Source organism: Vombatus ursinus, unplaced genomic scaffold (assembly GCF_900497805.2).
Source record: "Vombatus ursinus unplaced genomic scaffold, bare-nosed wombat genome assembly UNPS02014845.1, whole genome shotgun sequence".
Lineage (NCBI taxonomy): Eukaryota > Metazoa > Chordata > Mammalia > Diprotodontia > Vombatidae > Vombatus > Vombatus ursinus.
The window spans coordinates 5,094,672-5,116,083 of NW_020954623.1; the positions used below are offsets into that span (position 1 = coordinate 5,094,672).

The 21,412-nt window shown below is 43.1% G+C and overlaps 1 protein-coding gene across 4 annotated transcripts in view; it reads left to right on the top strand.

Moving 5' to 3' along the window:
* JAKMIP3 (Janus kinase and microtubule interacting protein 3) overlaps positions 1–21,412 on the top strand; it is a 123,914-nt gene that overhangs the window by 72,173 nt on the left and 30,329 nt on the right. For 3 of the 4 annotated variants that reach the window (XM_027840504.1, XM_027840505.1, XM_027840506.1), the window contains exons 6-11: positions 1,090–1,221; positions 2,120–2,155; positions 3,302–3,361; positions 12,988–13,116; positions 14,356–14,484; positions 20,353–20,436. In XM_027840504.1, coding sequence (XP_027696305.1) covers positions 1,090–1,221; positions 2,120–2,155; positions 3,302–3,361; positions 12,988–13,116; positions 14,356–14,484; positions 20,353–20,436 — 570 coding nt within the window. The remainder of the gene's footprint in view (positions 1–1,089; positions 1,222–2,119; positions 2,156–3,301; positions 3,362–12,987; positions 13,117–14,355; positions 14,485–20,352; positions 20,437–21,412) is intronic. The other variant, XM_027840507.1, reaches the window with a different exon arrangement.

Sequence of the window (21,412 nt, forward strand, 5' to 3'; positions counted from 1 at the left end):
CACTTAGTCACCATTGTACCCTCTTCTCTTCTAAGGAGCATTAGCCCTCACTAACTCTCTCAAGGTCATAACTTGGTCCCAAGAATGTTCCCTTGAACATTCCTTTTTGTTAATGACTATTAGCCCCATTTCTGTGCTTTGTTTTGGGGAGGTTATTATTGTACCCTTATAGATGATTCTAACTCTGGGTTCAGCCTGCTTGGGGTAAGGTTTATTGCAACTCTCAGGGGCAAGGCTCTGAGCCAAGGGCTTCCGGAAATACCAAGCATGAGCCATGATTTCTGTCCTTCAGGAATGCAGATTTAATTGAGAGAGATGGCTTGCAAATGTGAAAATAACTAATAATTGTAAAGGCAAGGCCTGGTGAAAACATGTCATAGGGAGGTGGTCAGGAGTTCATGCAGAGTGGACTGCATCGGAGAGAAGACCCGAGAAGCCAGCAAACAGCCCAGCAGAGAATGAAGACAGCACCAGAGGAGAAGCAGAAGACATGAAGATGAAAGGATGGATGGGGGAGACATTGGGAAGGCAGATTGAAGGGATTTGTGGACAAGCCTTGAAGAAAGGGATGGAAGGGTGTGACAAACTCCTTTTGGGAGTGGCTTCTGACTTTCCCTTGGATGTGAATCTGTCTTGCATATTTTTTTCCATCGCCCATCTTTGGATTTAAACCTGGTATCATGTTGTATTAAGCACTTTTGTAAATAAAACCGGAGCCTTCTAGTTGGCAATGGGGAGTACTGACAACATATGACCCTGTGTTGGCCCCCACCCCCATCTAGTCTGTTTGGTAAATCTCAGCAGCATAGAGCCTTTCCTTACTGAGGGAGAAACAACCACACACATGATAGCATCATGTGTAGCCTGGAGATGCAGCCAGAGCCAATGGAGGTCTCACCCCCGCCCAAGCCTCCCCCTATGGGCTTCTGGGCCCCCACTATTGGCAGAACTTTCTTTATTTGATACCATTGGCAGTAGAAGCTGAGCAAGATTCAATAAGCTCAAGGACTTCAGATAAGGCTCAGGGAGGGCAGGTTTGTCAGGCTCATAGGATTCTCCAAATTTCCTTTGCTTCGCTTCCTTCCCTAGAGACAGCGAGCTGGATCAATCAGAAGGCCAAGCTCCTTAAATGACCTTGACCAGAGTCAGGACGAAAGAGAAGTGGACTTCTTGAGGATGCAAATGGTGGAGCAGCAGAACCTGATAGATGAGCTGTCCAAGGTAAACTGAGGCCATCCTTTTAGGTCTGACTTAGGGTGCCATTTTTTTGCATAGTGTGAGTAACAAGCTTGCCTGTGGGGCCATCCAAATGGAAGTCAGCCCAAGAGCCACTGGCAAGAGGATCCTAGCTTCTGCCCCATATCCTGGGGAGGTAGGTTTTTTTGTGGTTTTTTTTTTGGCATCCTTTCTTAGCCATACTCCAGGCATAAAGAGGAAGAGGAAGGCTTATTTTATGGCTAGAGGAGGAGAAGGGAGGCATCCTAGTGGATCAGAAAAGATGCTTACAAAGAAGGATTCCTGCTCATTTCATCAAGAGGCTGCCCTAAGTCATGTCTCATTAACCAAATGGTGAGGATTTCCCAGTTCCACATGAACTTCCAGGTGGCACCTGAAGGTGCTTCCTTGGGCAGCTAAATGGCACTGTATAGAGTGCCGGGCCCGGATCAGGAAGACTTGAGTTCAAATCCAACCTCAGACACTTACTAGCTGTGTGACCCTGGACAAGTCACTGCTCTTTGCGTCAGTTTCCTCATCTGTAAAATGGGGATAAAAATAGCACCTACCTCCCTGAATTGTTGTTAGATCAAATGAGATAATAATTGTAAAGTGCTTAGCATGGTTCCTGATCCAGAGTAAGCAGTATCTTCAGGTTAGCTTCACTATTATCTCACAAAGGTGCAAGCTGGCTTTTATAGGCATTAGGTAAAGGGGAGGAAGAGGCTCCCCAGGGCAGGGCCTGGGCTATGACATCACACTGTATCCAAAGTGTTAGGATCATGGCCCTCAGAAGCCCCAGTACAGCCTGCCTTGCTTATGAGTCAGCTAATCGTGCCCTCTCCGGAAAGAGCAAGATTGTCTTAGGAAGCCAATAACTCCTCAATTGTGTTTTCTATCCTAGACCCTCGAGACAGCAGGATATGTGAAGAGTGTTTTGGTGAGTACCAGCCCTTCATTCCCTTCACTCCCTCCATGGAGACTGTGCTAGTACAATTTGTTTATCTGCATATTTCATCTAAGGTTATATTTAGCAATCATGATTTTTGTTTACACGACAACCTTCCCAAGTATTTGTCTTTTGGAATTCAGTGATATGGGATTACTTGATGACATTCATGGCTGATTAAAATGGGAACTTAAATATGCTGCCATGCACTACAGCGCTGTGCTGACAGGGAGCGTCCAGTTAAGTTTATGGTCCACGGACATAGCTGCCCTCAACTCTGCATGAAGGAAATGACCTCATGCCACAAGAGTCTGTTGCCCTGGCTTCCTCATCCTAAATGTTCTGACATCTCTATCCTGGTGTTCTGGGCCCACCTCCCACACCCTCCCAGAGAGCAGCAGCTCCATATTCTGTGGTCGCCAGTCAGATTTCTCACTCCCTTAATGGGGACTCAGACTTCCTTGGCAGAGCCCCAGTCACAGAGAGCCTAGGAAGTCTCCTGTAAATGTATGCAAACCTCTTAGCAGAGTCAGGAGAGGCCTGGTGCTGGAGAGCCCAGACACATCCCTCCAGCTCTGTGCTCTGGGGCTGGGCCCTTCCCAGGGCTCACTCTTGTTCTTTCCTACCTGCCCCAGCAGCCCTTGAGGCCATAGCAATGAAGTGGGGGATAAGTTTGTAAATCCCCACCATCCCCCAGGATGAGGAGGCCGTGTTAATGAAGAGTCCCTATTTTCACAAGAAAGGCTCCTGAATTCTGGAGCACCATGTTCCGCTGGGCCATGGTCATCCAAAGACCTGCATAGAAAGTTTAAGCTGTCCATATGAGACAAGCCAGGCAGTGTGGAATAGTGCATAGAGAGCTCCAAGCTGGGAGGCTCTGGGCTCTAGTCTGGCCTCTGGCACATCCTAGGGGATGAACCTAGGCAGGCTCCTTAGGTCCCCCTCCCCCATCCTCCCTACCCCTCACCCCCAGCTACACTCAGCCCTCTAAGGGTGGGGTGCTGGGGTCCATGGGTTGAGAGGCTGTGACCAGGAACTCCTTGCACTGATGAAATTATACGTCTGGGGAAAATAAATTTTTTTTAAACAAATGGAATTGTCTAAAGTGTAAAAAATCTAATTGGTTGATTTTTGCAGGAACGTGATAAACTTTTAAGATTCAGGAAGCAGAGAAAGAAAATGGCCAAGCTCCCTAAGGTAAAAGACATACAATGTTGAAATCTGAGCACATGCAGATACATTCACAGATGCTAGAAGCCCCTTCTGAGGCTTAGAGGAATCACTTAGGTGTCTAAAACACGAGAGGACCAGAGGAGCTGAGAAGGGAGGGAAGGTCCCACAGTCCTGGGGCTCCCCTTTGTCTGGTTCTTAGGAAAGGAGCCCATTTCCCATGAACCTCTGTGAGCCAAGGAGGCAGAAGAAATATGTCTTAGTGAAGACTGAGCAAGCCTTCCAGCTGGGCATGAGGTTGACCCACCTCTGGCCCTTTGCCCATCAGACAGAGGACCTCTCAATGAGCCAGTTTGAACTGGGTCCTGTCTCTTAGGGAGAGGTGCTCTGACTCCTCCTTGGGGAGAAGCAGGGCCCCAGCACTGACTTCCCCAGGAGCTTCAGGAGTGATGCCCCTGGCTTGGTATAAATCAAAAATGGTAGAAAACAACATTGGGCTCTTTCCTGCCTTGCCTGGACCCCTCTGTAATCCTCCCTTAGTCACATTCCAAAGCCTCCAAAGTAGAAAGTCCTGGTGGGATAGATTTGACTTCTTTCATTTATTTTTGAGAAATTCAGAGATGCCAGTGAGGAGGCATGTAAGGAGGACAGTGGGCCCAGGAGTATTCGAACATGTGTGAGGGGGCACGCAGGCAACCAGCATTGATTAAATGCTTACTGGGTGGCAGGCACAGTGCTAAGCACTGGGGAGCCAATGCAGTTTTAAAAAGGCAGTCTCTGTTCACAAGGGGCTTACACTCTGATGGGGAGGGCAACATAGAAGGGAGCTGGGGAGCTGGAGGCATGGGGGCAAAATCCAGAGTCAGAAGCACATCTGGGAAGAGACTGACCCAGGTCCGCTTGTTTTCCAAACTCCTCCCTTAAAATCAGTCCACTAAGCCAACGGTGGGGGAATCTCATTGGTTCTCATCTCAATGGTAATGGAAGTTCTTATTGGTGAAGGAATGGAAAGTGCTGAGAGGAGGCATGAATAAGCACACAGTGGGACCATATGGCCAAGGGGTCTTCTGCTAGGACTGAACAAGATTCATGTAAAACTCCCCAGTTTGTGGGATGCCCTGAGAGCTCAGATGAGCTGCCCACATTGACATCAACCTGACATGGAAGTCCAGATCTGGAAAAGGGACGACAGCATGGTGGCAGGACATAAGCCAATGCAGCACTCTGAACCAAGGCAAAGAATGATCAGGATGCACACGTGCATACCTCCACATACACATACACCAACACACATGTGCATACATGCACATGTGCACATATACACATGCACATACAGACACACATCACAACTTGAGATCCCTTTTTATGTTCAAAACTCTTCCTGATTCACTTTTGACTTTTTCTTCCCTTCCTCTATGGTCTGCTCAGGCCCCTTCCAGTGAGGGACAGGCTTGTTCAGCTCAGAATGGCTCAATATGAATCTCCCTCTGCCTTTGGATTCTCCATCTTGTAGCTTAGAGGGACCTAGTGCTTCCATCTCTGGGCATGGGAGTGCCTGGGGAAGGCTTGGGGCCAGCCAACACCGATCCAGATCTTCCTGAACTGGGCAGGAGGCTGATTATCTCCACAGAGAAGCCACAGGCAGTGATGATGGCAATCAGAAGTGGTGTGGACTTCCCTAGGACCTCTCAGCAGCAGCAGAAATGCCAGTGTCCCTGGTGAAATTCTGTGGGGGCCTCACCTCAAATGCATGGCCCTCCCCTCAAAAACCTGAGGAAGTGCCCTCCTGCAGAGGCCTGCAGAGGTGACCTTCCCACCCCCACTTTCAGGATATGAATCAGAAGAGCCAAGACTGGTTCAGGATCTTAACTGGAATCCCAGGGAAAGGGGTGAAGTCCACAAGAAGCAAGCTCATCCTTCTGAAAAATGTCCTGGTTTTCTCAGCACTGCTAGAGAGCATGCCTGGCCTCTCACTCTGTCTGCCCTTCTTTTCTCTTTCTTTCACGAGAGATGGGTGGTCAGTCTCCCTGGGATAGGGAAACTGAAAGGAGCAGTGGCTTGTCTTTGGAGAGTCTGCTAGGGTTTTGGTGGTCTCCCCAGTGGCATCTGACCAGATTCCTGGTGATGAGTCTTGTAATGTCTGGAATTTCCCTGGATGGGGAACCCTGTACCTCCCCCATAATCATGGGGTGCTCTTTTGACACCAAAGGAAGAAGCCAAGTATCTCCAGATTAGCTCTAGGTAGTAGTTTAATCAATCATCATGAATACTTACAAAACGGATAATCTTCAATCTGGAGCGGCTACCAGTTTGGTGAATCCCTGCAAAGAACCCCTGAAATCCCCTTGGTAATTATAGAAAATAGACAAAGGGAGTAGGAGCTAGAGAGTGCATCACTACTGATTGGTGGATATTTTTGGTTTTCTGCTTAGTAATGAGCTTGGGCATTAAGCCAATGTTATGCCCAAACATAAGTTTATGTATTGATCGTGTACCAGCCACATATGGGTCACAATATTCTTGTTTTGGCTTTCAAAGATCATAGTATCTTAAGTTATGACTCAGTGTCTAAACTATGATTCAGTATCTAAGTTATGATTTTTAGCCATGTTCTGACTTCTACCTTTCATAAGAGTTTAAGTTTCTATGACTTTTCACATATTATATTATATCATATTAATTATATTATATTATATTATATTATATTATATTATATTTATTATATTATTTTATGGCCTTTCCCCAATCAGGACCCCACTATCCACCCCTAAAAAGCTGCCCATACATTCTTTCCTGATATCTTCAACAATGTCTCTGGGGCATCTCTATACTAGGGTGTTTAGAGCTTTTTTGGGTCCAGCCCAGATGATCTCATTTGTAAGCATAAACCACATAAACAATACAAGCACAAATAGGAAAACATGACCAAAAAAAAATTACCACAATTATTACAATTTTCTTCCATCTCACCCCTGGGGAGGTGAAGGAAGAACCAATGACATTTGGGGATCAATGAGTGAGCTCAATTTCTGAACTTAACCTAGTACAGGCCAGCTGAGTTTCTGAACTAGGTTCAGAGACATGGTTTGGGAAGTTTTACAACATATTGGGGGTGAGAGAGAATAGAAACATTCACAAAATGGGAAGAGAACAATTTGGTTTTCTCAATCTCCCCCCTTTTTGTCAATGGGAGGCTTATCATAATTTTGCCTGACAAGTTAATGTAGAAACAATAAGCTTGACCAATCACAGCACAAGCCATAGAAAGAATATTTAAAACCATGGACTAATTTTAGAGAGGAAATTTATGTAACATCAAAGAACAAACAAAAACAGTACAATAATGACCATCGACCCACTCCCAATGTCCATTTAATCAGCAAATTTCATCTTGGAATTCAGCCATCCCATATAGTTGTCTAGTCTTTGGAACATCTTTTCTTGGGGCAACTCTTCAGTAGAATTTTTTTTCTAGTTCCAAGTTACTTGTAGAGACTCCTTAGATGTTCCTGCTAAAATCTTTTATAAAACAGATCTCAGTTCAAGTTAGTATAGCCTTTCAAATTTTACTTCTTCAATTCCTAGTTCATATTGTGAGGACCAGCTCAAACATTAGAGTTCTGATCTTAACAATAGAGCTACAAAGGGGAACATCAAAGTAGGAACCCAGAGTATGCATGGAACTTCAGAAAATTTGTTTTTTTTTTTACATGCCCCATTAGAATCATTTATATTTGACATACAGGATTATCTGATTTTGTTACTTTCTCAAAATTTTCCACTCTGATTCCAATTCCATTAGGAGGATCAGATGCTATTGGGGTTCTAATCCTGTATGTGAAAACATAAGTAACAACACTTTTGCAGGTAGAAGCTTTCCCCCCAGGTTTAATAGTTACACAAATGAATTTACTTATAAGAGGCTGACTTTACTCCAATTATAATAAAGGACTTGGGAGGATACTTAAATAATTCATTCCAAAACAATGTATATCAATAAGTTGTTTGTAATAAAACATATTTTACTATAGGACATGCAGTACAAACAGGTGTTATTTCCACATTAGTGATAAACTTGAATGAAATAGATTTTTCTGTTAATGTAACACAAAATATTCCATGAGTTACATCTCTCTAAGAAAACTGATTGTACTGAAATTCTATTCCCCAAACCAAACGGAAGATGTTTTTGATTTCCACCCCCACAAAATAATAAATTCCTATCTTTGTTTCATAAACATTTTAATCATTGCCTAATTGTTTCCATATTATTCAGAAAGGATGAGCTGTTTTAGGGACTTAATTTTTGATATGACTATGCAGGCAAGCAGATGATAAGCCCAAGTACTAATCTACCTAGTTGTTTGGGATATGGAGTAACTACATATTCAAAATGAAAACAGCAAGATCTCACATACTTGCATTGTGCTCGTATCTTCTACTGACCACTTATTATGATAATAGAAATTTTCTATAAAAGAAAAAAGCAGGAAATGATTATACCAGCATGAAACTGGTCCTTTAGGCTTAAGCCTAAGGGCACCTATATGACAGGATAAAGCAGCCATAGTTCTCTTTGATATCAGGTAAGAGTCACAGTATATCCACCAACTATGCATTAATAATTCCACCTCATTGCCAGACTCAGGAATAGTCAGGTGGGAAACATCCCTGTTCCAAGGAACACAATGGAGGAAATGAGCCAGGAGGATCCCATCTCAGCATAATACCAAGGTTGTCCTTTCAGCTTTTTCCCAGATGCAGACCTCTCCCTATAATAGTTCAGTATCACATTCCCTCTGAGTAGCTTGTGGCATTTCTCCCAAATGGTAGATTACTTACGTAATCATCCATCAGACAACTATACCTAAATTCAACCTCAAAATAAAATCAGTTACAGTCCCATGAGCTTTTACCTCAAATGGCAAGTTTCACTAATCACAGCTTAGGGCTAGATACAATTATTTTTACTCTGATGGAGCTGCAATAAACAATGAAAATGTACCAAGACTCACATACACAAAAGATTTCACATAGCATCTTTCACTTTTTTCCTTTTGTCTTAAATTTAAATTTGTCCTGTGTAACCAATCATTAGAAATCATTTCTATATTATACATAAACTTGCAAATTCTTAGCAAGCCAAGTTCATTGTTTAGTAACTCCATAACCCAAATACACTCTTTTCTCAGGGCTGATGACTTTGCCCACACAGATAATTTCCAGGGACCTGGCAAGTTTACAAAATAAGGGGAATTGATAGGGACCCCAGAGAAAGGGCTGATTCTGGTGCCTCTGCCTGCCCACCTCATGATATTTTTCCTCCAGACTGATGTAAAACACATACCCTCTGGGTGGCAAGTCACCCACTTGCCAGGGTGTCTTTCAGGGTTCCCATATGGCATTGTGCATTCTGCACTGGTATCTACCAGAGTGGAAATGGCTTGTTTATTTTTAGGACCCCAGTGTATAGTAACTGGTACATGGGGCCTCTGATCACCCCCCTATCAGAGGCAACCTTGACCTTCTTCCTAAGGGAGAGGAGTTGAGGGTATCCATCACATCTACCTTTAGAGATGTTGTTGTCTGTGCTCTTTGACACACACCCCCAAGGTGGAATACCATCACACTCTAAGGAGGACTGCTTTAAATGGACAGAACCAGTCTGAGTAAGGCTTTCACCTCATCCTCTCCTTTCCAGACACAGTAATCAATTACCAATTTTAGATTTAAACGTTCGACAATGACCCCAAATAACTTAGTTAATAATCTTACAATTTTCATAAATAGCCAAATAGTTGTAGCTTTAACTTCCTTTTAACTACAGACAAAGGTGGAAATACCCAGTTTCCTAAATGGCAGTTACAAAACACTGTAAAACAGGGTTTGCAGGGCTGATAAAATAACATAACTAGTTTTAAACAATTTTTTCACCATCTTTTAATTTCTTTCAGTTCATACTCTAATAACATCCAAGTTGCAAAAAGTTGCTTGATATAACTGATGCAAAAGTTTACCAATTTGAAACAATATTATGTATTTGAAACTTGAAACAAACCCATTACCAATCAAGTGACTCTAATTCTGTTAAATGCATTTCCAAATTACCTTACATAGAAAATCAGGCATCTCATCACCATTGGTATTGTATGCTGGTCACATCTAATTAAGGAACTAGTAATAATAATTAACATTTGTAGTATCTGCCCTCTGCCAGGCATTGTGTTAGTCACTTTACTCTCATGTGAAATAAACTGAGATAACTTGCTTAAGGTCACCCGGTTAACAAATTTCAGATCTATGTGTTTTCCCAATTTGTCTTAGTGCCAGATGGTATAATAAATTCTGACTTATGTGACCAGAATGAATTCAGTTACCTGGATCTGTGTTCCAAAAGGTATTACACAGAAACTTGGGATATAATTTTAATGTTAGTTGCAATATTATATTTTACACAAGTGCTACTTATCCCAGTCATTTCATATTATGGGGTCCACCATTTCCAGCTAATCCACTGCCAAAGATTGTAAAAGTGGCAATATGATATTACCATTTAATCTATCCCAATTATCACACTTAAGAACATGTTTTAATTTAGTTCAAATCTCGGTTTCACAATCTTGGAAGGAACCCATGATTTTTCAACCTACAGCTCTCTCTTCTTATGAATATGAGTCACATATAATTTACAGTCAAATTTCCAATTTTAACACACACCCAATTTTAAAAAGTGATTTTAAAATTGACCAGAACTTAATTTTAGTTTGTAAGACCCTAAATTCTAGCTAGCTATTCCAGTCAGACTCCATTACCTTTTGGTTATGTCCCAATTCACACAAACCTTTCCCTTTTTTGTGAGCTAGGAAAGGGCTAAGTGCCAGTTCTGTTCCAAAGTGCAAGCCTTGAAACTTTTCACTGACACAGGCCTCAATCCCATCTCTATAATTAATGAAGCAACCTTCTCTTAGATCTGAGGGGAAAATGTTCCCCCCTTCCCTTTTTTCTTGTCTATCCTTTTGTACCCCAGAACTTGGCCATAGTTCAGGAATACAGAGGCAGAGAAATAATATTTTTTTTGAACTTTTAGGGGTTTAATGAACATGACACAGAAAGATTTGCCAGCACATGTCTTGTTTCTTTCAAATTCTGATCCTACTCAAATAATCTTCACTTCACTGACATATTTTCTATTTCTCTCCTTCTCTCTCTTCTGTTCACCCATCCAGGCTGCTGCAGTCAGCCAGGGATGGAGGGAGAGAAGAAAGAGACTCTCTCTCAATTGCATACCTTATCACTTTCCTGTCTATATGCTTAACTCCCTTCAACCTGGCTAGCCAGCAAACCAGTGTTTCCACATGTTTCTTCTAACTGGAATTCCTCCAGCAACTTTTCTGTTCTCAGCCTCTGAGTCTAGGAACTTGGTAGTGGCTTTGTTTTTTCAATGCTGTGAAGAAGGACTAACCTATGCCACTACTTTCTTCCCTTCTTTTCCCATCCTGATGAAACATAATTCCATCAGAATGGACTCTAGGCCTTTTGGCATGTTCAGGGCATCTCCATACTTACTCAATGGTCTAAATGTATCTAACACAGGGCCACCCCCCACATGAAGGTCATCCAGAGATTTCCACACCACCCCAGCTTATCCTCTACTCTGTTGGCATTCCTTGGGCATCTGATGACTATGCTATTTCTATGGTCTGGAATTCCCCTGGCTGGGGAACCCTGTACCTCCCCCATAACCATGGGATGTTCTCTTGATACTGAACAAAGAGGCCAAGTATCTCCAGATTGATTATAGGTAGTAGTTTAATCAATCATAATGAATACTTACAAAACAGGCACAATCTTCAATCTGGGGTGGCAGCCAGACAGTTCAATGGATCCTTGCAAAGAACCCCCAAACCCCCTCGGTAATTACGGAAAACAAAGGGAAAAGGAGCTAGAGACTGCTTCACTATTGATTGGTGGATATTTTTGGTTTTTTGCTTAGTAATGAGCTTGGGCATTAAGCCAATGTTATGCCCAAACATAACTTTATGTATTGATCATACACCAGTCACATATGGGTCACGATATTCTTGTTATGGCTTTCATAGGTCATTGTATCTTAAGTTATGACTCAGTGTCTAAATTATGATTCCTTATCTAAGCTATGATTTTTAACAGGTCACCGGGTTCTGACTTCTACCTTTCATAGAGTTTGTTTTTATGGCTTTTCCCCAATCAGGACCACACAGTGCCCTCTACCTACAGAAGCTCTACATGGCTTCTACCACAAAAACCTCATAGCAGAAATTGCCTGTGGAGATCATTTCTAGTTTCCTTTTGTCAATGTTGTCTGTGTGTTGATTCAGAAAATGCCTGCTGAGCCAAGAGGGTAGAGCAGGGCAGGACCCTGTCTAGGATGCCCCTGGCTGGCCAGGACCTGTGGATGATGCAGCAGAGAGTTAGTTGCTTGAAGCTGGGGGTCTGAGGAGACTCTGAGGCTTAGCTCTGACCCTCATTGTGTGCTCATGGGCAAGGCATGGCACCTCCTCAGCTTGGGGAAACAACTTGTCTTTTCGACCTCGATCAGTCATTCATCCATCAACAAGCGTTTTTTTAGTGAGCAGCTGCTGGGTATGTGCCCCATGGGATGAGGTGCTGAGAATATGAAGACAAGAATGAAACAGTGCCTGCCTTTAAGGGGCTTCTGTTCCACTGGGGGAAGACAAAGTGCACATCCTAGACAAGCCCAAGTCTACAGATGTGTGAAAATAAAGGTGAAGGAATTGTGTCCACCTGGTACCTCTGAGGCGAGGGGGATGGACACCTGTGTGACCAACACTCCTGGTAGTTTGGTCCAGGCAGCTGGCGAAGAGGTGGCCAGAGACAAAGATACACATACCAACACTATTCAGTGAGAAACAGCTACACCTCATAGACCCTGAACCTCCAAGCTCAGACAGGGACCAAGTCAGGTCTAAATGGTGCCCCCCACCTCATCCTGGGACCCCAGCACAGCATTAGGCAGGGAGTGAGCCATAACCAAAAATTCTGTGAGCTAGTAAGTCTTGCTTGGTTTCCATGAAATGCAGAAATCAGATTAGTCAATGGTGAGGGAATTTTAAACAAAAAATTGCAGGTCACATTTCCCATCTGTTTCCTCCCTGAAGCAGCTTCTGATCCCTCTATTGTCAGACTGTTGCCTGATTTTGAAGCATCTGCAGGAGACACTGCTTCCGGCTTGGAGTCAGAAGCTCAGGGTCCAATCCTGGTGCTACCAATTATAGCATGTAGGACCTCAGGCAGGTGTAGTGGACAGCAGGGGGGTCGAACCCAATAGAAATGGGGGCCACTCCTTTGCACCTAAGGATCCCTGCAGCTGAGGATTGACTTAGTTTTAAAATGTCATGTTATCTATGTTTAATATATTTTTATTTCTCTTGTTAAATATTTCCCAGTTATACTTTCATCTGGTTCAGGCTGCACTCCAGAGTGTTGCCAGCCACCTGGGCCCTGTGTTTGATGCCTCTGAGTAGTGGATGGTACATTGGCCACCATCTTGGATTGGCTATTTTAGGTCCTTCCTGAGCCTTCCATACTCATGCTAAACTTTTCCCTTAGCTCTGGTGCTTTGGTTTGTGTTTAATGCTTTGTATTTTGGTCAGAAGCCAGTCGTGGAGACGTTTTTTGGATATGATGAAGAAGCATCCTTAGAGTCTGACGGTTCTTCCATCTCCTATCAAACAGACAGAACAGACCAGACTCCCTGCACGCCAGATGATGATTTGGAGGAGGTAATAGCTCTTACTCCATTTTGAATTAGCTGGATTCATCTGGACTTTGTTTTCAGTCTTTGAGATTGTGACTCCCAATGTTTGAAAGTTATTGACATAACTAGCGGAAGGCTGATGCAGTGGAGAGAACCCAGAGCTTTGGAAGAGTTCTCTCTGGACTTAGCCCCTGATGAGCTGAGTGGTTCCAGGCAAATTCCTTCTTAGTTTCCAGTTTTGAAAAAAGGAAGAACTGGATAAGATAATCTCTGTGATCCCTTCCGTTGCTCATATTTCAGAATTTTGAGTAATGAGAGAAATAAGATATGACTGAATTGTATTATTGCTAACGTTTAATTTATTTATTTGAATATAATGCCTATTCATTTCTATCCCCTCACTATTAATTATTAGGGTAGATGAGGCATCTAGGATAGAGAGATGGGCCTGGAGTCAGGATGACCTGAGTTCAAATCCAGTCTCAGACATTTACTAGCTGTATGACCTTGGGCAAGGCATTTAACCTCTGTCTGCCTCAGTTCATTCCACTATAAAATGGGGATGATAACATCATCTATCCCCCAGAATTATTAGGAGGATTAAATGACATAATATTTCTAAAGCATTTAGCACAGGACCTGGCACATAGCAGGTGCTATATAAGTGTTTATGCCCTTCCTTCTTTCCCAACTAGGATAAAATGGTGAAAGACCTGGCCTCTGATATAAACATAGAATGTATCTCCATGCTTTGACCTCTGCCACCGGCATGTCCAATAGAACAGGACGGTCTTAGGAAGTGATGAAAAGGATGTGGTGGTAATCTCATGCTATCAAGCTTTAATCACCTCTTTGGTGTTCTCTGGGCCCAAGACCTTAGTGAGAACCCAACACAGAATCACAGGAAAATGTGCCCAGGCAGCACCTTCCATGACAAATTCTGCTAGGAAGAAGTCTGCTCTAATTCTCTTCTTTCTCCTGTCAAAAAAAACTAATTTCAACAGTTAGAGTAAATAGGGATTAACTCCAGGCTCATTAGCATAGTATTCTTACCAACTGACTAACCTTCATGGAAACAAAATGGAGCCCATTGAATACATCATCATTTTCAAAATTAAAAAATTTATTAATCAAATTGTCCATTGTTTTATGTTTTCTCAAACAAGGGAGAAATAACCAAACACTTATACTTTTAATCATCTCTCTCTGTCTCTCTGTCTCTCTCTCTATGTGTCTCTGTGTCTCTCTGTCTCTGTCTCTCTAGGGTATGGCCAAAGAAGAGACAGAGCTGAGATTCCGTCAGCTGACCATGGAATACCAGGCTTTGCAGCGTGCCTATGCCTTGTTGCAGGAACAAGTGGGAGGAACCTTGGATGCAGAGCGAGAAGTTAAGGTCTAAATGACTTAAATTTCATGAAGATAAAGCTCATGGCTCTAATGACTCCCATCCTCCCACCCTACCCTGACCCAGCACCTCTGGAGCATACTCTGTTGGCAGAAAAGTAGACATTGGGTTCATATGAAAAAAGAGTCTGAAGGACAGAGTGGGAAGAGACAGAGAGAAAGAAAGGGAGAGAGGCAGAGAGAAAGAGACAGAGAGAGGATAGAGAGGGAAGGAGAGAGATAGAGAGAGGGAAGAGAGGGAAGAAGGAAGGAAGGGGGGAGGAGGCAGGGAGGGAGAGAGTCTTTCAGCCAAATAGAGGAGTAGCAGCTACATAGGACTTGGCCTTTTCCTACAGAACATCCTTTTGTGCCCTTCAGTTATTTTTAATCTTTAGCAATGTTCCCCAAGGGGATTCATAAATAAATGCCTCTAAGGCTATCCATCAGGCTCTCCTGGGTGGGTGCTGTAGCAGCATCTGGGCTGCAGTGGTATAAGCTGTGGCCTTTCTAAGCAGCCATCTTGCCCTCCCTCCAAGGGCTCAGCTGATCAAAAAGAACCCCGAACCTACGTCTATGAACCTGACTGTTTAGAATATCCTGCAGAGCATCTTCAGGCCAACTTTTTCTTGAGTCCTACCTCTCAAAGTCTACTACTCATCAAATTCTTGGGAAGATACCATGGAACTTCCCCAACTCCACTGTTCCTAGGTTAGATAAAATAATCAGATTCTGGATAATATTTCCAAGAATTAACTTTTAAAATAATTATTTTTAAAAGTAGATAATTTGTTGGGAATAATCTTGATCAATCACCAAAGCAAGTGGCCTCGCATTGCTGAGTATTTGGCTTTTTAGGCCTCTCACTGTGCCACCTCCTCCAGCTCCAGTCCCATGCCCTGGCCAGTGCCTCCCTCCTGTTCTCTCTGGCCTATCATGTATGTATTTTGCTCACTCTTGGCCTTGCCATTTGCAGCATGGTCAGTGTGTTCAGTGATCTCTTCCCTCAGCTTTCTTCCCTGGGCAGGATTCCCAGTCACCTTCTGCCCAGCTCTCAGGAGCTCCCATGTCTGGCCCCTGTCTTGCAGTCCTCTGCCATGTCATCAATGGGTTGCTGGTAGCTCATTCCGCTCATCCCTCTGTGGTGAGCCATTCAGAGCGTCTCCCTTACTGCCATGTAGACTTGATAACAAATGTGCCCCAAGAATTTAATGATAGCTCTTTTAATAGCTCAGAAAACATTCTTAGGATAGTGCCACAACAAGGGGACTCTTGGATAAACGAAACAGCACTGGCTACTTGCCAATAGATTGTGCTCCAAAGAAGGTTGCCTTCTTCTATGTCCACCTCAATCAGTGTGATTGTTACTTTGCATTAAACGGAAGCATCACAGTCTTTTCACACCTGGAGGTGTAAATACAAGCTGTGCAAATTGCTACTGACTAAAGAAGATATTGTGGTTTTCGAATGGCCCAGCAGCTGCATTTATGATGTCCCACTCACTGCACCAAGCCTGCTTTTCACGATGCTGTGATAACTTGGTTTTGAGTAGAGAATGAGATGGTGTACTCGAATAAATTAGAATCCCAGAATCAGAGGGCATTTCCATGGTCCGACATCCCCAGGTGGTTTTTCTTGAAGATCCTCAGTAGGGGGAATCCACAGCTCCAAGCAATCTCTTTCACTTTTGGTCAGTTCTCATTGGGAGGAAGTTTCTCCTTACCTTCAGCCTCTTTATAATTTCCATCCATTTTTCCTACTTCTATTCTCTGCGACCTAAGTAGAATAGGGTTAATAGCTTTTGTAATCATCAGCCCTTCAAATGGGGGGGGGGGCACAGGCATCTTGACCAACCTGGACCTTTTTTTCTCCAGAGTAAACATCCCCTGAGGCCCTTAATTGTTCTTGAAGTCCTCTTTTAAAACTCTCCAGCTTATCGATGTTGTTTCTAAAATGTCACGCCCAGAACCAAATGCACTATCCTAGATGTTAACTGGCCAGGCCAAAGGACTGACATCTCCTTGGTTCTGGAAATGCCTCGTTTCTCAATGAAACCTAAGAGCACTTTGACTGCTGTCATAGTGTGGCCTCATATTGAGCCTGTTGGTCACTAAAATCGGTAAATTTCCTTTTTTTACAGAAGAGTTGGGTATAAAGTCATGCCTCCCCCATCTTGTACTTGCAAAGGTGATTTTGGGAACCTCAGTATAAAACATTATAAAGTGAATACGTACATAAAATGAACATTTTAGATGAAATTTCATTTTATGATATGTGATCCCACGATCAAGCCTGTCAAGCTATTATTGCATCCCAACTCTCTTGTTCAATATGTTAACTCTCCTTCCCAGCTTTGTGTCATCTGCAAATTGGATAAATGCATGATTAAGACCTTAGTTCAAGTTCATGAAAAGAAGTGTTGAATAATGCAGAGCCAAATGGCTCCCTGGACATTTACACCCAAGTTGGTATGGAACCATTAATGCCTACTTTTAGGGTCATTGCCCTCCACACATACTGAATTGATTTAAACATCCTACTTCTATTCCACATCTTTCCTTCTTTTCCATGAAAAAGCAACATGAGATGCTTTATTAACAAAAGCTTAGCTAAAACCCAGGTAAGCTCTTATCAATACCAGTACCCCAATCTGCAATCTTAGTAGCCCTGTCAAAGATGTCTCCTTTTTTTTTAAGGCAATTGGGGTTAAGTGACTTGCCAAGGGTCACACAGCTAGTTTATTTTTTTTTTTGATGAGGCTATCGGGATTAGGTGACTTGCCCAGGGTCACACAGCTAGTAAGTGACAAGTCTAAGGTCGGGATTTGAACTCAGGTACTCCTGACTCCAAGGCTGGAGCTCTATCCACTGCGCCACCTAGCTGCCCCTAAGATGTCTCCTTTTAATGATAAACTGGCATGACCTATTATTATTGATGGAACCATGAAGACACTTTGTCATCACTGCTCCCTTTTCCAGATATTCACTATCCATCCCTTTTATAATTATGTTCTAGGAATATATTAGGAATCAAAGTCAAGATCACGGGTATAGAATTTTTAGACTCCATTCTCTTTCCTTTTTTTGTGAAAATCCATGGTGAAAGTATAAAAGACAAGGACTAGAAAACTTCTAGGAAGTAGGAAAGATCATTTCTAAGGAGGACAGATCACCAGGAATTAACTTTTAGGATAGAACACAGACCATTGCTGCTTAGTTTTCAAACTAATTCATTCCTAAAACCGAAGTTATTTCTAGGCTCCTACCTTCTGTTCCTCTGCCCATGGGTGCACTCCAGTCCTGGGTATCTGCTTCTTACTTAGCCAGCAAGGAATATATCCTATGTTCTTTTTCCAGGACATGCCAATGGCAAAATGGACCTGCTAAAACCAATACACCACCCAGCTTGTCTCCCTGGCTCCCCTCCTGATAAACTCATTGATTCTAAGGCTTCAGTGTCCAATAACAGTTCAGTGGCCTTCCGGATCACAGACCAGTGGCAGGTGTTTCTGTCTCCATACTATTAGTTTTATTTCTCTGTTGATGTTAATGATCTGAAGATTATTGAACAGAACTCTCAGAGGGTGCATTTATCAAGAATCACTGTGTAATCTTAAATTTTATGAGTGATTTCCTGTTGAAGGAGGGCTTTAAAGGTAGCAACTGGTTCCACTAAGTCACATGCCTTAAAAAATCACCAAATGATAAACACAGTAGGATGTTGTATTTTTTTAAACATTGAGTTATTAGTCAATCAATAAACATTTATTAAGCACCTACTATATGCCAAACACTGTGCTAAGTGCTGGGGATACAAATACAAGTTTTTTTTAAATAAGTTCCTACCCTTAAAGAGATTACAATCTAATGAAGAAAGATAACCCAGAAAAGGAAGCTACAAGCATGGGCTATGATAGAGAAGTCCTAAAGCAGTGTCACTGTCGGGAAATGGGGAGAAGACTGTGCTGAGCCTCTTTATTAAATAAATGCTCTGGAGCTCATGACTTTGCCCTTAGTCAGAGGGGCAGAGAGTGCTGATAAGGTGTGAGTACCAGGCACATTCAGTCTTACAGGATAATGAGAGGATACAGTCATTTGTATGACTGAAGATTTATTCAGCTATACAATATCATTTGGGAAAGCCTGCCTGTTTCCTTCTCACTCCTTTATCAAGGAATTGATCAGCATGTGTGTGGATCCTTCTTGGAGAGATTTTATAGAGATGGGAAAGTGGGCAGATAGTCAACATAACTGTTGTCCCTTCAGTGACCTCCTCGGGGGTATTAATGTTAATTCATACGAGGTAAAGACTGGGAAGCTTTTTGTCACTAACATATCATGACAATTATGCACACACACATATGTATACACACATATAAATGTATACATACGTGTGTATCTCTCTCTCTCTCTCTCTCTCTCTCTGCATGGCAGTGCAAACTGCGGCTTCCACCCTGATGCCTCTGTACTCCCACTGCCTACCTTTGTACTGTCATACAGCAGTGCCAATAACACTGCCCAGGAGACACCCCCTGTGGGCACAAGGTTTCTCTGGGACTTGTGCATTCCATTGGAAGTTGGTGCTGCCACCTAAAGGACAACAAGAGAAGAGATTTTAAGGAAAGCTGCTCAAGCATGCTGGCTGCTCGTTATCAGCTGTTCATGGAGTGAATTTGAATCAATATAATTTGGAAAGTAGGGGTCAAAAAGTTTAGAGCAGGGATGACTTGGAGCAAAATTGTGACATTCACAGTGTTTATTTCCTCTCTCTAGCCCCCCTGAAATGTGGGCACTGCCCACATTGGGGGCATAGGTCCCCCCAGAGGATCCCACAACTTACCTTTTCCACCCCCACCCCCAAAGTTATATGAGCACTTAAGCTTCTCCTTCCTCATCAAAACCCCCACCCCCTCCATGCCAGGATATTAGTTGTTAGACAGGTAGTATGGTAGAGTGGATAGAGAGCTGTACTTGAACATAGGTAGACCTGGATTCAAATCCCACATCAGATAAATACTAGCTGACTGGTCATGGACAAGTCACTTTATCAGATCCTCAGTTTCCTCAGCTGTAAAATAAGGTTTATGATACTTTCAACTGCCTATTTTATAGAGTTATTATAAGGAAATTACTTTGAAATCCTTTAAGGCATTATACAAATGTAAGGTGGAGGTATCATTGTTCAAAGAAAGGCCATTGATCAAACCAATTAGCACTAAAATTGGAATGACCAACAGCCCTTAATTCTTTCAGGGGTGGTTAGCATGATGTGAATCAAAGTGAAATTTAGCAAAAGAGATCAAGGGAGCCATGACCACTGGCACTGTGCATGCTGATTTGGGCCCAGTGAGAGTTTGGGAAATGGATGCTGATCATGGGGGGACCCTGTCAGTTACTCTGATGGCAATTTCATGATTGTGTTTATGATTTAAAGAACTAATACAGTTTGGAATAAATTCTTTCTGACCCACAATTGACACCCAGGCACCCAGGCTGGCACAATAGCTACTCAATCTAGACTCCTTGATTAATGGTTGCTTTGACAAAGAATACGATGCAATTCACCAAATATTAAGCAGGTCACTTTTCTCAAAGCAAACCTGTAGCTCTGGAGCTCCATGGGCACTTTCAGAATGGTTAATGTTCAAATCTTGCTTCAACTGAAAACAAGCAGCTTGATTTTTTTCCAATAAAACAGGCCATTCTGATTGGAGACTGCACTCCTAAAGAAAAGAAAAAGAACTATATAACCCATTGAAAAAAATGGATTCTGGGCTGCTCTTGGGTTTTCTTCAGTCAGACTTGGAGAGCCAGCCTCTTTACAGCACTTTTGGCTCAGGATGTGAGAGGAAGTTTGATGTATCTCTTCTCCCATCCAACAGACTCGTGAGCAGCTTCAAGCAGAAGTACAGCGCTCCCAAGCACGAATAGATGACCTGGAGAAAGCCCTGGCTGAGCAAGGACAGGTAGGACAGAGCAGATGGGGCCACCCTGACAGAATGAGGATCGTGTCAAATGAACCTGTTTGAAATATGGGCCAGGGCACTTCCAAGTTCAACCAGGAGCACTTTGGCCGAGGAAGGATGCTTCTCAGCTCTGGAAAGGCACTCCCTTACCTGCTTACTCAGTAAGGCCTTCCTTTAATATGTGGGCTGGGTATCACCCAACTCAAAAATGGGCTGCCTTCCAAATGATGGTTTGTAGGGAGTGCTACATTACTTGGAACACATTGTCCCACAGAAACCATACTCACTGTGGTGGGTTCAGGCCCAGGGTAGCAGGGGAAAGTGTGACCAGGGACCCCTCAGGAGGAAGTGGGAGCAGTGTGCAGAATGACCCCAGTGAGGAAATCCCAGTCCCATCCAAGTGCAACAGGACAAGCAGCACTGACAGGAACCCACTAGGGGAACAGGCTTCTCTGGGATTTGTGGTCAGCACTTTAGAGATGGATGGATGCCAGAAACATATCTCCTCCACTTCAGCATTGGTAGAGCTACCCTGGTCTCTGCTCTCTCCACCTAGGACATGTTGGGTTCCTTCTCCAGGCCTCAGTTTCTTCCTCTTTAAATGAGGTAACTGATCTCAAAGGTCCTTCCCAGCTTCAACCTTCCCCAAAGTGAATTTCCAAAGCCATCCAATTCTGCTGCGGTTCTTCTTTGCTAATAGATACAGTACCTCTGATGTGAGCACGCTACGCTGCGTCATTCTTTGCCAGTGTCAAGTTGCTCCCATGACCAAGTTCCTATTCCCCTGCTAACAATCCACAGTTGTTCATGATGACTGAAATTCCACCTCTCTAGCCTGGCATTTACACAACCTATCTGCAGCCTCCCTTTATAGATTCATTTCTGTTCATGTGCTTGACATTCTAGCCCAACTACTTGCTATTTCTTGAACTCATCTTCAATCTCTTACCTCCATGCCTTTGTCTAGGGGTGTGTG